Source organism: Camelina sativa, chromosome 4 (genome assembly GCF_000633955.1).
Source record: "Camelina sativa cultivar DH55 chromosome 4, Cs, whole genome shotgun sequence".
Classification (NCBI taxonomy): Eukaryota; Viridiplantae; Streptophyta; class Magnoliopsida; order Brassicales; family Brassicaceae; genus Camelina; species Camelina sativa.
In genome coordinates, this window is record NC_025688.1 from 2,233,610 (window position 1) to 2,248,253 (window position 14,644).

At 32.6% G+C, this 14,644-nt stretch overlaps 2 protein-coding genes and 1 pseudogene across 3 annotated transcripts; 1 reads left to right on the forward strand and 2 right to left on the reverse strand.

The window, feature by feature from the left end:
- On the reverse strand, window positions 5,261-5,754 carry LOC109132647. The gene has a single exon (XM_019244452.1). The coding sequence runs from the start codon at window positions 5,737-5,739 to the stop codon at window positions 5,560-5,562; it is 180 nt and encodes a 59-aa protein (XP_019099997.1). The 5' UTR covers window positions 5,740-5,754; the 3' UTR covers window positions 5,261-5,559.
- Window positions 6,148-9,208, forward strand: LOC104779587 (NAC domain-containing protein 35). 2 transcript variants are annotated; one of them, XM_010503958.2, is made up of 4 exons: window positions 6,149-6,666; window positions 7,048-7,316; window positions 8,356-8,779; window positions 8,876-9,208. In XM_010503958.2, exons 1-4 carry the CDS (start codon window positions 6,375-6,377, stop codon window positions 9,031-9,033), a joined length of 1,143 nt encoding a protein of 380 aa, XP_010502260.1. In that variant the 5' UTR covers window positions 6,149-6,374; the 3' UTR covers window positions 9,034-9,208. The 2 variants fall into 2 exon arrangements, with proteins under 2 accessions (XP_010502258.1, XP_010502260.1); XM_010503956.2 differs by having other exon boundaries at window positions 6,148-6,666; window positions 8,356-9,208.
- On the reverse strand, window positions 10,382-12,428 carry LOC104783466 (annotated as a pseudogene).

Consider the following 14,644-nt stretch of genomic DNA (forward strand, 5'->3'; position numbering starts at 1 on the left):
TTACGCGACATCCATATAGAAAAAGGTCTACAAACTCTGAACTGCGCTCAATCCAATGAAAATTTGTTGCGAATGAGATGCATGCATTCATAGATTTTTTTTCTGAACTGAAACATTTGAAAAAAAAAACAAAAAATAAAAACAATTTAGAAAATAAAAATATAATATAGAGAAATTTGGTATTTTAGAACGTTTCCAAATTTAATATAATTAGTCTTCCTTGTGAGAGAGAATATGTGATAGATAAAATTGTGAGAGGAAGAAAAAGTGTGATTTATGAAAGAGAGAGTGAAAAAAAAGAAGAGAAAATATTTTTTTTTCTTTTGTCATCACACTTCATCATATCTATTTATTTAAATATTTAGTAATATGATTTTTTTAATAAAAATTTTAGATACGAAAAATATATATTTTTCTTTAAAATTTGATATTTATTTTGTTTTAGTTATTTCAAATATATTTCATACTAAAAATAATATATGCAAAATTATGTATAACGATTGTGGTGTACGGTAAAATTCTGTAAATTGATTTTTGTATACATTACGGTTCTGTACAACGATTTTGCTATATTTTATGGTGTACGGTATAATTCATAAATGTTGTACATAAATCATAAAGTACACCATAGCATACAATAATATTGGTTGTACAGAACTATAACGTACACCAAAATTGTTGTACACATGCACGCTTTTAACAACAAAAGAGGTTCTCTCAGGCACGACTATCGAGAAATCTAAAAGCCTCCTCTCTCTTGACGCCGGTGGAGCTCTAGCTCGCCAGCGTCGGGATTTCTGTTCAAATCTTCGACTCATTTCCAACGGCCTGTGTTTTATCTGTTTCCCCCGCTTGTGCTTTCTCTGTTTCCCTTGTCTGCTTACCATGTTCTTTGCTCCTTCACTTCCCCTATCGTGTTCCGTCGAGTGCAAAACTGACAGAGTACATAGATGGATCTCTGTGAACCATCTTCTTCATGCCCTGCTCACGCCAGACCGGAAGTCGACAGGAGGAAAATCCCTCGAATCCAAATTACCACTAGATCCGCTAGAATCTGAAGTACGGGTTACCCTTCCCCCTCGATCTCCGGTGTGCTTTTGCCTTGTGAACCTCGGCGCTCACCGTATTCACCGGATCTACAAGTCGGCAACGCTTGTACCAGCGATGATGAGGACGGCGGCAGTGGTTGACCTAATCTAATTGGTGGTTCCCTTTATTGGACCTGGCCTTTTAAGACTTCACTCTCGGCCCATATCCAACTCTTCTAAACCAGGTACCCATTCTTACTGGCCCAGGTACTTTAGGAAGGAATTTAATCGTTGTAACCTCAGCTCGATTGAGCTTTTATTCTCGGTTTGTTCTGCTCGACTGCCCCATGCCGGTTTTGCCTTCTATAACGAAAGCTATTGCCAAATTTCAATAAGCATATGGTACAAGTCCTTTGCTCTCTCCTGCTTGCCAAACCAATTTAATATGGCGTTCCGATCTTCTGTGTTAGATGGATGTAGTTTCCATCTGAAGTTCGACTTGAACCCATTGAACGGTTCTTGGCATTGTATCTTTGAAATCCTGATACCATTGCGTCGGGTTCAGCTGAAGATGTTGAAAAGCAACGACATTATGATCACACCTCCACGGAGTGTTGGTTACCGATGCTTTATCAACCAGCCACCTCTGTATCCCTGGAAAATCAAGTCTAATTTTGTGAAAATCAGTCAAGGTGGGCACCAAAGCTTATTGTGCTGTGATGTGTTTGTGCTGGTCGGGTTTTGGATTACTTTATCTAGATCCGTGAATGACATTGGGACTTTACTCAATTTCTCTAGTTTCGATCATAGTTGTTTGGTCAAGTCGAGGTTTCCTCGGTAGCAGCATGATGTGTTCTACAGAATGGTTTGAGATTTATCCTTGCCGGGCCAGTTACTTAGCAGTGTGTGGATGCCTTTATTACTGAGCTCTAATATGAAGTCTAAGCCAACAAGCTGCGTGAATTTGAAGCTTCCACCCTTTGTACCCAATTATCACATATCAACAAACGATAGGAAGCTCGGTCTGTTCTCATAACTCAGGGCCAAACCGGCTGCAAGCTTTGTGTTAAGCTCCTTAACCTTCATGGCCATGAGCCTCATTTGAGGGAGGACTCACCTGCTTTGCTACGGTTAGGCACCCTTCTATTGCGATCCTCGGTTGAAGCTCCTTCTAATGCCATGAGGTTTGATCTTAAAGGTCAAAAGGACGTTGTCCTAATCACTTTACCTCTCATGTTGGCGATACACCCACTTAGTGTTACCCTTGTGGAACACTCTTTTCAAAGCTCGATTGCGTTAGTCGCTAGAACTACTTATGATCACTCGTTGATCAAGGATTTCGCGAAGCCCGCCTTCATGGTCGAATCTACCTTGGCCCCAATAGATCCTTCAAATACTATAAAACTTTCAAGAGTTGAGCATTCCCTTGAAGAACTCATGGAGCTTTTATCCTTTTTCTCCTANCAGATCCATGGAAACAAATAAAACACATAAACCTGAAACCTATTCAGATCCCACCATGAATTTTAGCTACGTTTCGTTAACCCAATTAAGCAACATCTTACCCAATTCATAAATTTCAAAATCGAGATTACAGATAGATCCAGCTCGCAAAAAAAAGGGAAACCCAAATCGAGAAGAGGAAGAAATCAAAATCTACCTTTGGATCAATGGAAACGATGGAGGGGGGGAAGGGTTTGGATCTAAGATCTGAGATCCGAGAAAATGCGCACTTTTTTTTTTTGTAAGAGAGAGCTTCACCTCACTAGAATGAATTTACTAAAAGGGAGAGAAGAAGAAGCTTCGAAGTGTTAATTTTTATCACATCACTCCCCAATATCATCGCTATCTACTTATTTATATATATACTTGCGGGCCCACCTTTGTTAAAAGCGCGTATGGCTATGAGTCTATGACGCGCTGTTACGAGAACGACGGCGTATTAAAGCCATTAAATATAATAAAAAGAAGAACCAAACATCTTGCCGTTTTTATTACACATGCACAGTTTCGAAAAACCTACGTTGCATTTCTTTTTGTTCTGTGGCACACACACACACGCACACAAAAAAAAAAAAAAAAAAAAAAAAAATTGTTGTACACAACTGTAGTGTACACCAAATTTGTCGTACAGAATCCTACCTATTCCATAATCGTTATACAGAATTATTACATATATATGAAATATATTTAAAATAATTAAACCAAAATGTATATTAAATAATAAAAAAATAGATATTTTCTATCTGAATCAAAAAATTAGAAAAAAAAATACTATATTTGAATACGGCTAGGATGTGATGGAAAAAAAAAGTAAAAAATAAAATAAAATGCTACGGTGAGAAACCGATTTCCCTCTCTCACTCATAATTTTTTTATCTCATTAGTGGGTATGTCATTAAAACGTAGAGTAAGGTAAGGTTTCCAGAAACCCCACTCTCGTTTCATAGAAGCCCCACTACAATCTCACTTTCATTCATTCCCTCATCTACGTTGATATCTTTTAATTTATTTTTTCTATTTCAAACCTACTTATAAAGATTCTCTACTCAATCTATTTTTCTATCTACAACTTATAGATATTACAGTCTGACTAGAGTTTTTAGCTTAGTTAATTATATATGCTAATACTTATACCGCTACGATCACCAATTCGCAATGACATAACATATATTTAAACTATGATGTTTATAACAACTAGATTAGAGTATATATAACGCATGGGAAATTCTAGATTTTTTTTTAAAAGTTTATAATAAACATTTATAACATAACTTGTGAAAGGTTCAAAGGTATATGCTAAGGTACAAAACGATGATGATAGCTACGTTATTTACAGAGCAGCCGAATTTATAACTACAAAATTTATTAATTTAAACCTATTTTGACACAATAAACCATAGGCACAAATAGCTATTACAGTAAATATTATATTATGTTAATTGGGTACGGTTAACCACACCTTTCCTATAGTTTGGGTAAATAAGTGTATGTATCATGTGTACAACAAACAGATGCTATTTATGAATACAACTTTAATTTTAAGAACATATGTAACTCTAAAGGTCAGCTTCTTAGTAAGTTATATAATAATCATATGGAGCGTTGGCATAGAAGAAAAAAAACATGGTCAGTTTGTTTTACATTCATAATTGTTGAAACAATATCAAGTAATGAAGATATGGTGGGCCAAAATATATCATTTTAAAAATATATAGCGAAACAATAAGAGAACGTTCGTGAAGCATACGAAAAACACGTAAATATATTTATGACGAGTGACATAGTAAGCATACGTGATATTATTATTTAATTAGTTATATAGGTCACCAATCAGAATTTTTTCTCAATTAATGAATAAATAACTAGAATAATTCAAAATAGTAACATTATTTTAATGAATATCCGATATTTCAGTTAGTCTTTATAACAATGATATCCTTTTTCTGTATTGATAAAATATGGAACTTTCAGAGTTTTGGTCTATAATTTCTGTTGATATTTAGAATGTTGATTAATTTTTTCAAGAAGAAATGAAGTAGTAATTAACCATGATATCTATTTTTTAAATGTCAATTAGTTATCTTTCAAATATTTGTTCAGTTATAAAAACAAATGTCATTAAATATTAAATCAATTATGAATTTTCCATTTTCGTGATTGCAGTTATAGATTTTGCCATTTTGTCTAAAATCTTATGGTTTTACCATTCTTTAGGTTACAAAAATATGATTAAACATATTTGTGATATGTTATGTTTGGGTTTAATTAGTTTATTATAGCTATTTGTTCGTAGAGTTTAATATTTGTTATAAAATATGTATTTTATCCAAAAAAACATAAATATAGACATTTTCAAGTGTTACAAATAGCAAATTTATAAGATTTTAGCAAAAATGACATGTTCTCAAGATTTAGCAGAGAAAATGACATTTTCATAAGAATTTATGTAATATTCCTAACCTAACTTAGAAAAAAAAATATATATATATATATTTTTAATATCAGTGTGTAACATTTGAAATTGAAAAAAGTGTTTTTAGTCAATTGGTTACAACATTACATCTGCAACTGATCCTATCAGAATTCGACTCCACTAAATTCATTACCACGCGTAGTAAAAATTGGATATAAATGGTAGTATTAATTTAATAATAAGAAAAAAAAAAAAAAAAAAAAAAAAAAAAAAACTAGAAATGGAGAGTGAGAGAAAGGTCCAGGCACGGCTAAGAAAACAAAACCGTGGACACCCTGTCCTCAATTTGACAAGTCTTTGTCTTCTCCTTAACTCTCTTCTTCTCTCTCTTTGTCTTATTCTAGTTTGGTCTCAACTCCCAAACACGACGACGTTTCATCTCTATACAGTCTTCCTTTCTTCTTCTCCTCCTCCTCTTATCTCTACCCAACACCACTCAATTTCATCTCTTACTTTTCCTTCTCTTGTCAGTATAAAAACCAAACAAACCCTTAATCTCTTTTCATCATATCATCTTAATCCACATGCATATACATATACATATATAGTCTCTTTTTATATATGGCAATTGTATCCTCCACAACAAGCATCATCCCCATGAGTAACCAAGTCAACAATAACGAAAAAGGTATAGAAGAAGATGATCATAGAGGCGGCCACGAGAGTAATGTCCAAAATGATGATGAAGCTGATGATCACGATCATGACATGGTCATGCCCGGATTCAGATTCCATCCCACCGAAGAAGAACTCATAGAGTTTTACCTTCGCCGAAAAGTTGAAGGCAAACGCTTCAATGTAGAACTCATTACTTTCCTCGATCTTTATCGCTATGATCCTTGGGAACTTCCTGGTAATTATATATTCACAAACACAAACACACACACACACACACACATATATATATATATATATATATACAAAAATTATCTCAAACTATTTTTGGAATCCTAAATTTTATACATATGTTAAGATCTATAGATGCAATCAACTTCCTTCTCTCTTATCACTCTCTCTCTCTATTCTTTTCTTAAGACCTATATATGTAACTTTCTTATGGATTATTACTATGTTATCTTGGATATTTCTCAATATCTTTAAACACTTCNTCTTCTCCTTAACTCTCTTCTTCTCTCTCTTTGTCTTATTCTAGTTTGGTCTCAACTCCCAAACACGACGACGTTTCATCTCTATACAGTCTTCCTTTCTTCTTCTCCTCCTCCTCTTATCTCTACCCAACACCACTCAATTTCATCTCTTACTTTTCCTTCTCTTGTCAGTATAAAAACCAAACAAACCCTTAATCTCTTTTCATCATATCATCTTAATCCACATGCATACACATATACATATATAGTCTCTTTTTATATATGGCAATTGTATCCTCCACAACAAGCATCATCCCCATGAGTAACCAAGTCAACAATAACGAAAAAGGTATAGAAGAAGATGATCATAGAGGCGGCCACGAGAGTAATGTCCAAAATGATGATGAAGCTGATGATCACGATCATGACATGGTCATGCCCGGATTCAGATTCCATCCCACCGAAGAAGAACTCATAGAGTTTTACCTTCGCCGAAAAGTTGAAGGCAAACGCTTCAATGTAGAACTCATTACTTTCCTCGATCTTTACCGCTATGATCCTTGGGAACTTCCTGGTAATTATATATTCACAAACACACACACACACACACACACACACACACACATATACATAAATTATCTCAAACTATTTGGGAATCATAAATTTTATACATATGTTAAGATCTATAGATGCAATCAACTTACTTCTCTCTTATCACTTTCTCTCTCTATTATTTTCTTAAAACCTATATATGTAGCTTCCTTATGGATTATTACTATGTCGATCTTGGATATTTCCAATATCTTTAAACACTTTTCCCTCTTTATTTCCTTTCTTAATTAACCTAAATAAACCTTCTTTCATCTCTATCATAAGATGTAGATATATGCATGTGTGTGTTATCATAGACTTATATATATATATGTTTGATGGAGATATATATATGTGTATGCAGCTATGGCGGCGATAGGAGAGAAAGAGTGGTACTTCTATGTGCCAAGAGATCGGAAGTATAGAAATGGAGATAGACCAAACCGAGTAACGACTTCAGGATATTGGAAAGCCACAGGAGCTGATCGGATGATCAGATCAGAGACTTCTCGGCCAATCGGATTAAAGAAAACCCTAGTTTTCTACTCCGGGAAAGCCCCTAAAGGCACTCGTACTAGTTGGATCATGAACGAGTATCGTCTTCCTCACCATGAAACCGAGAAGTACCAAAAGGTATTAATTCAATTTAAGTCTATATATATCCCATACACACGTACATAAATATAATTATAACCCTAGCTAGGTGTGGTGAGGCCTTCAAAATTGAAATCAATCCCTAAACTGTTTGAATTTCTTTCATTTTGAATTTGATTGTAGTTATTTTCTCTTTCTTTTATTAAGAAAAATCTTTTATTTTGGAATTTGATTCGATAAGATCAAAATACTTGTGAATGGTCTAAATGTCAGGCGGCGTTTACGCTTAAATCTAGAAATGTTCATGCCATATGCGTGAACTCTTTAAATTACTAGCCATGGCCCATTGTTATAGTAGAATACATTAATGGATAGCTGCATACACACAGGTACCACATTCGACATTCATATATATATATATACCTTAATTTCTGAAGTCTTAGTTAGTTTTTCTTACAGTTTTATCACTTTATCACATTAATGTTCCTGCTCTTTCTCACATTCATGTCTTCGATTTAAGTTGCTCAATATTTTAAAATATAATAATTTGGCATATATGAATATTGTATAAACATTTCTATTTACGAAAATTTCAAATTTATATACATATAAATGTATGGAGAAGACCGGACAAGTATTATGGCAAATGACAATGGACAGATTGGTAAATTTTTTGGCCTCTTTCGAATTGTATGTTGTCACCAATTAAAACCATAAAAATAACAAAATGTATATGTAAGATGTATGCATGATTCCTCATTAGATAGCTAAAACACCAGGCTTGACATAAGTCTACCAATCTAAATGCGTATATATGTATTGCACATCAACTTATACTGGTAAAATTATAATACATAGTTAAAGATATAGAAATGTTTATAAACTAGTTCTTAAAATGTCAATAAGTTTATGCGCTTTTTTTCTTTTCTGGCTGATGCTAAGTTCGTGATTCTTCAATTTCAAAATCATCTCGATATACTGTCGAGAAATTTTACTTTTCCATCCCATAGTCTTTTATTTTTTTATATAATTTATTGTTAGTCAATATTGACAATGCGTTCATGTATGAATTATATAGGCTGAAATATCATTATGCCGAGTGTACAAAAGGCCAGGAGTAGAAGATCATCCATCCTTACCACGTTCTCTATCCACAAGACATCACAATAACCATAACTCATCATCTCGTCAAGCCTTAAGACAACAACAACACCATTCATCGTCCTCTAATCATTCCGAGAACAACCTTAACAACAACACCAACAACATCAACAATCTCGAGAAGCTCTCCACCGAATATTCAGGCGACGGCAGCACCACAACCACCACAAACAGTAACTCTGACGTTACCATAGCTTTAGCCAATCAAAACATATATCGTCCAATGTCTTACGGCGCAAGCAACAACACATCGATAATCTCTACGAGTAATCAAGAAGACGATGAAGCCGCCATTGTTGACGATCTTCAAAGACTAGTTAACTACCAGATACCAGACGGAGGTAACATCAATCACCAATACTTTCAAATCGCTCAACAGTTTCACCATAATCAACAACAAAATGCTAACGCCAACGCGTTACAATTGGTTGCGGCAGCCACAACCGCTGCGGCGCTAACGCCTCAAACGCAGGCGACGCTAGCTATGAGCATGATCCCAACAGGGACGATTCCAAACAGTGCTTTGTGGGATATGTGGAATCCAATAATACCAGATGGAAACAGAGATCATTATACTAATAATCCTTTTAAGTAATTTAACTAGACCTTGATTTTAAATAATGCCGCTTTGCTATATTTATATACGTACCCAGTTATATAATTCTAAACATATTCGATATAGCTATAGACTATGATTGATCATTGCGAAGCTATGTAATGGAACTGATTCCCAACATATATAGTTAATTAAGTAAGTTTTTTTCTTATTATGTTAAAGTTTATTTTCTTCATGCTATTTAATTATGAATATTAAGTATGACAAAGGTATCGAATCCGCATTAAAAAGTATTCAACCGAACCGAAAGAAAGAAGAAATAAACTTCTTTGAACACATTTTCATGTAATAACAATGATAATTACCATATCAAAAGATTCAAATTTACCAACCTAGTGGAATTTGATTTTGTTCGTTCCAATTTAAAATTTCATAAATAAAAATTTTGAAATCTTTCTGTCGTCTATTTATTACTAACTAAAATTCATGTGGCATTGTCGTGTACATTAGATCCAAAGTGTTTAATTACCTGATAGTGCGACTTTATAGTTAAACAACAATCGGCTAACTCTTAATAATTCAACAAAACTGATTATAAGATAGAAATATTAAAAGACGTTAGCCAGTTTTTGTCTTCGTGAGTATAATAAGAATAGTTAGGGTTTGACGGATAAATAAATAAACATAGGACGTACAAATTTGGTGAGAGCAGGTTGTTCCCGTGATATGGTAAGCTATAGGACCAGCATGAATAGTCGTCAGTTATATATACAGTATCAATTTTTGTTAATCTTTTAAATGTATATTGTTTTATTTGAACTATGGGCATGTGCGATTAATATAAATAAACCACCTCTGGTATCTCACTTTCTTCCCACTAAGAAACAATCAGATATTAAAAAGTTTGACAAAAAAAAAAAAAAACTTCATGAATTTTTGTTAAACATTTTTACGTAAATCATTAATAAATTGATGCGTGTCCGAATAGTTTATATGTATAACGGATATTTTATTCCTGTTGAAAAATGTATGAATCTTATAACTCATAATAGTCTCTTTACATCTGACAGCAATATATATATACTGGATTTGAAGCTGGATCAAATAGCACTAATCAAATTTTGTTTTACCTTTAATCTGTTTGTCTAACCGTATTTGCGTGTATATCTATATTGACGAGTTCGTAGAGTACATATATACCACTACCACATCATTGATCATTATGTGAGAGTAGTGGCGGATCCAGAAACAATTTTCACCGAGTGCATAAATTTATTTAATAATTAAAAAATATTGTTTAAAAAAAATTTAAAGTATAGTTTACAAGCATACTCTACGCTCACTCATAGACTGAAATCTCTTTATCACTCTTTCATTAGTGATAGAATCAAACAACTCTTTTTCAATATAACATACAAGACAATCACTTAGAAATTGGTCTCCAATACGGTTGTGAGTTGCTGTTTTCGCTAGTTTCATTGCAGAAAAACACCTTTCGACACTTGCAGCAGCAACATGTAAAGTTAATACTAATTTTAAAAGCCGATAAACTAAAGGATGTGCAAGATGCTTTTGTGTTTCCACCATTAAACGGGAAAGATCTCCAAGATTTTTCAAATTATCAAACCTTTTATCTTCTCTTACATTTTCAATGTAGATTCCAAGTTGATGCTCAAGAGATAAACACTCCTCAACGCTAAAATCTTCTGGATATAATTTGGCCAATCTCACTAATTTTCCCTTGTCAAACTCACGAAATGAACCAATTGGACTCAATGAAGCCATACAAATTAGCAGATCAGTGTTTACCTCATTGAAACGATCATTAAACTCTTGAAGCTGCAAATCCAAAATGGTATAAAAACAATTAACCTTATATTGATGGAGATTGGTTATGTGAGTCTTTTTTCTTGGCCTCTTCGAATCAACAAAGTCTTCCTCCATATTGAGTATTTCAGCATCATGTTTCTCACAAAAAGAAAAAACTTTATCCATAAATGAATCCCAACCATCATTCCTAAGGTTTTGTAACTCTCGCTTAGTTGATTCCACTAGTGACATGGCATTCAAAATGTCTTGATCTTTTCTTTGCAAAGCCATTGATAAATTTTCGGTTAGACCCAATATAAGTAACATTAGCTGCGTATAGAAGATACAATCAAATGTGTGAAAGTGCTTGAGAAGACCATATGCTTGGCGTCTTTTTGAGTCATCAACTCCTTCATTTTGGATATACTCAAGTACTTCAACAATAGAAGGAAACAAATCAACCACGCGTAATAATGTTCGATAATGAGAACCCCAACGAGTATTACCAGGTCTTTGAAGAGAAAGCTCTTGATTCAGTCCAGTTCCAGTGCTAATATCACCACTACAAATTCCTTCCTGAACCTTTTTACGATGGCTTTCTCGAATCATATCTTTTCGTTTGCAAGAAGCTCCAACTACATTCAACAACGTAGATATCATATCAAAAAAAAATCACCAATATCAAATTGCTTCTTTGCAACTGCCACTACCACCAACTGAAGTTGATGGGCAAAACAATGGATATAATAAGCTGACCAATTTCCTCTGACAATCAATGATCTCAACCCATTAAACTCGCCTTTCATATTACTTGCTCCATCATAACCTTGTCCCCTAACTTTTTTCAAGCTCAACCCATATTTTGCAAACAAAGCATCAATGGCAGACTTCAAAGATAAAGAAGACGTTTCTTTTACATGAATGACTCCAATAAATCTTTCTTTGACGGTTCCACTCTTATCAACAAATCGAAAAACAACAGCCATTTGTTCTTTGTCAGACACATCAGCCGACTCATCAACCAATAAACCAAATATACCATGATCAATTTCCTCTATGATGGATAACACTACTTCCTTAGCAAAAGAATTTACAATATCTTTCTGAATCATCGGAGAAATCATCTGGTTATTTTTCGGAGTATTCTCCAAAATAACCTTACTTATAGCATCATTATGTTCTCTTGTGTACTTCACGAGTTCTAAAAAATTTCCTCTATTAGCAGACTCTTTCGACTCATCATGACCCCTGAAAGATAACCCTTATCGCAACAAGTATCTAGAAGCATCAATCGTAGCATTCAACCGAATGCGATACTCATTTTTCACTGTAGCACTCTGTTTATTTAAAGCATGCACGATAGACTGACTTTGATTCCTCAAATCATCGCACTTTTTAACAGCAATATTATGACTACTATTTGACGTTTTACCAACGTGATCACCCAAATTCTGAGGTTTATGCCAACTAGAAAAGCCTTTTGTCACAAACGCATCATTTCCACCTTGCTTAGGTATATTGACTTTGAACAAATAACAACACAAACAAAATGTTTTATCTGCTGATATACTATACTCTAACCAATTACCATGCTTTTCAAACCAAGCTGGATTAAAACGCCTCATTGCGGTTCCAATTTTTGTTTGTGGAAAAATATGACCTCAAGGTTGACATGGACCTCTAGTTAAGTATTTACGTCTTACCTCGTCTCTCTGGTTTGGATGATAATCTAATATTCTTTTTTTTAGCAGGATTCCTCAAGTATGCTTTGTGGCAGGGCAGTCGTCCAAATTAATGTCAAAGTCTGAAACTGATTTTCTTTTAAGAAATCGCTCAATGCTCATGATCTGAAAAAATATGTATTAATTATAAAAACATCTATAAAGTAATAAACATAATAACATAAACTAAAGTACCAAATGTATATATACACCAATTGGGAAACGAGCAATAGAAAATTAGAAACCCTAAACTACTGCAATTATTAGCTTAAAAGATTAATCAACTAAAAGAATTAAAAATTACAAGAACTTTTCATAACCTTACCCGTTTGTTGTCAATAAATTTGTCAAACCTATGAGTTTTTTTTGTTTTCTCTAATCTCCTGTTTCACCGTTAAGAAGAGAATTCAATACAGTTTATGTTTATGTAGTTTAGAAAGTATGGAGAAAAAATATTTGTGTGAGAGATTTAGTTAGATTTATAAGAAAATTGCCTATTATTATCCTCCACCAAACCAAAAAGGAAAAAAAATTAAGTGGATTTAAAATTTGTTATGTCTATTGGGTTTTAAAACTTATAAAGTTAACATTTAGGGCTTGATTGGAACCACATATACTATAACATTAGCATTATGCAGCATAAGCATTAAGCTGCATAAGCTGTATGCTCTAACTAATATAACACATTTAGTTGATTGGTATAGCACTAGAGTATTAAATATTATATTTATATTAAATATATGATATTAATTAAAAATATATAATTTAAATGTGTTTCATTAAAAAAAATAATTATCACTCATTGCTATATGATTTTTAAAAAATATATTTTAGATTTAATCAATTTTATAAATTGTTATATATATATATATAAATGTGTAATTTAATAATTTTTCATTATATATATTTATAATGTTACACATTAATTACAAATAATTAATATATATTATAATTTTTTATAAAAGTTTATATCTATATTAACATTTTTAATTTCAATAACTTTTTAAAATATATATAATATTAAACTAAAATAAAACAAAAATATATATTATAAACGTTATATCCACATTAATATTTTAATATATTAAATAAATTATTATATTATTTTTAATAATAACATTAAGTAGTTTCTCATATATATTATCTTATAACAAATAAATTTATCTTTTATAAAATCATAATTTTCTATTTTTACAAAATAAATTAATTACTTAAAATTAGTTTAATATATATTTAAATTTTATTTCTAAATGCTTGGGAAATGCTTCAAATGAGAGCATATAGGAAGCATCTGTAGCTTCTAAATGCTCCCTTATATGCTCTCCTAATAAATGTTGATTGGATACTAAAATAAAAAAAAGCTTCTTCGTATACTCTTCCAATCAAGGCCTTATCGAGGTTCAGGGATAATTTTTTTTTTCTGTCGTACAAGGTGCAGGAATAATTACGTAGGGTGCAAATTTGAATTTCAATGTGGTACATGCTATAAAAATCATATAATATACATATAATTTTTAAAATCTATATGGTGCACCTGCACCACCCATGTATACGCTGGATCCACCCCAGTGAGACAAGTTAGATTATAGTTGCGGTAATTAAACGTGTTCTCTAGCAACGTACTAAACGCAAAAAAAAATATATTCAAACCCAAAAGAATCGGATAAATTACACTTGGTCCATTTCTTACATCTAAAGAAACACACACATCGGTTTACAAAAAAAAAAAGAGAAACACACACATCATTTTTTTATTAGAAAATGTAATTCTAGTGTTTTTGTTTTCCTTATCTTGCTATTGTAACCTTAGGAATGATCTGTTTCTTGTATAATCGTGAAAATTGAGAAAATAAAAATAAAAGAATACGATGATGATAAATTTCAAAACTTGAAAATTTCAAATCTCATTCCACTAGGTTGCTGCCACCAAAAATCCATAACTCTTTAATGGGCTAGACATGCTATCTCTATAACAAATCAAAACTGGACCTGGATTGAAATATCTTGTCTGTTTCGGTTTAGATTGCTTGCCTGTTCAGCCTTGAACTTTTTTCTTTTGTTTAAATTTTAATAGAAAGGAAAATTAAAAACAAATTGGAAAAGAACCAAATTATCGATTA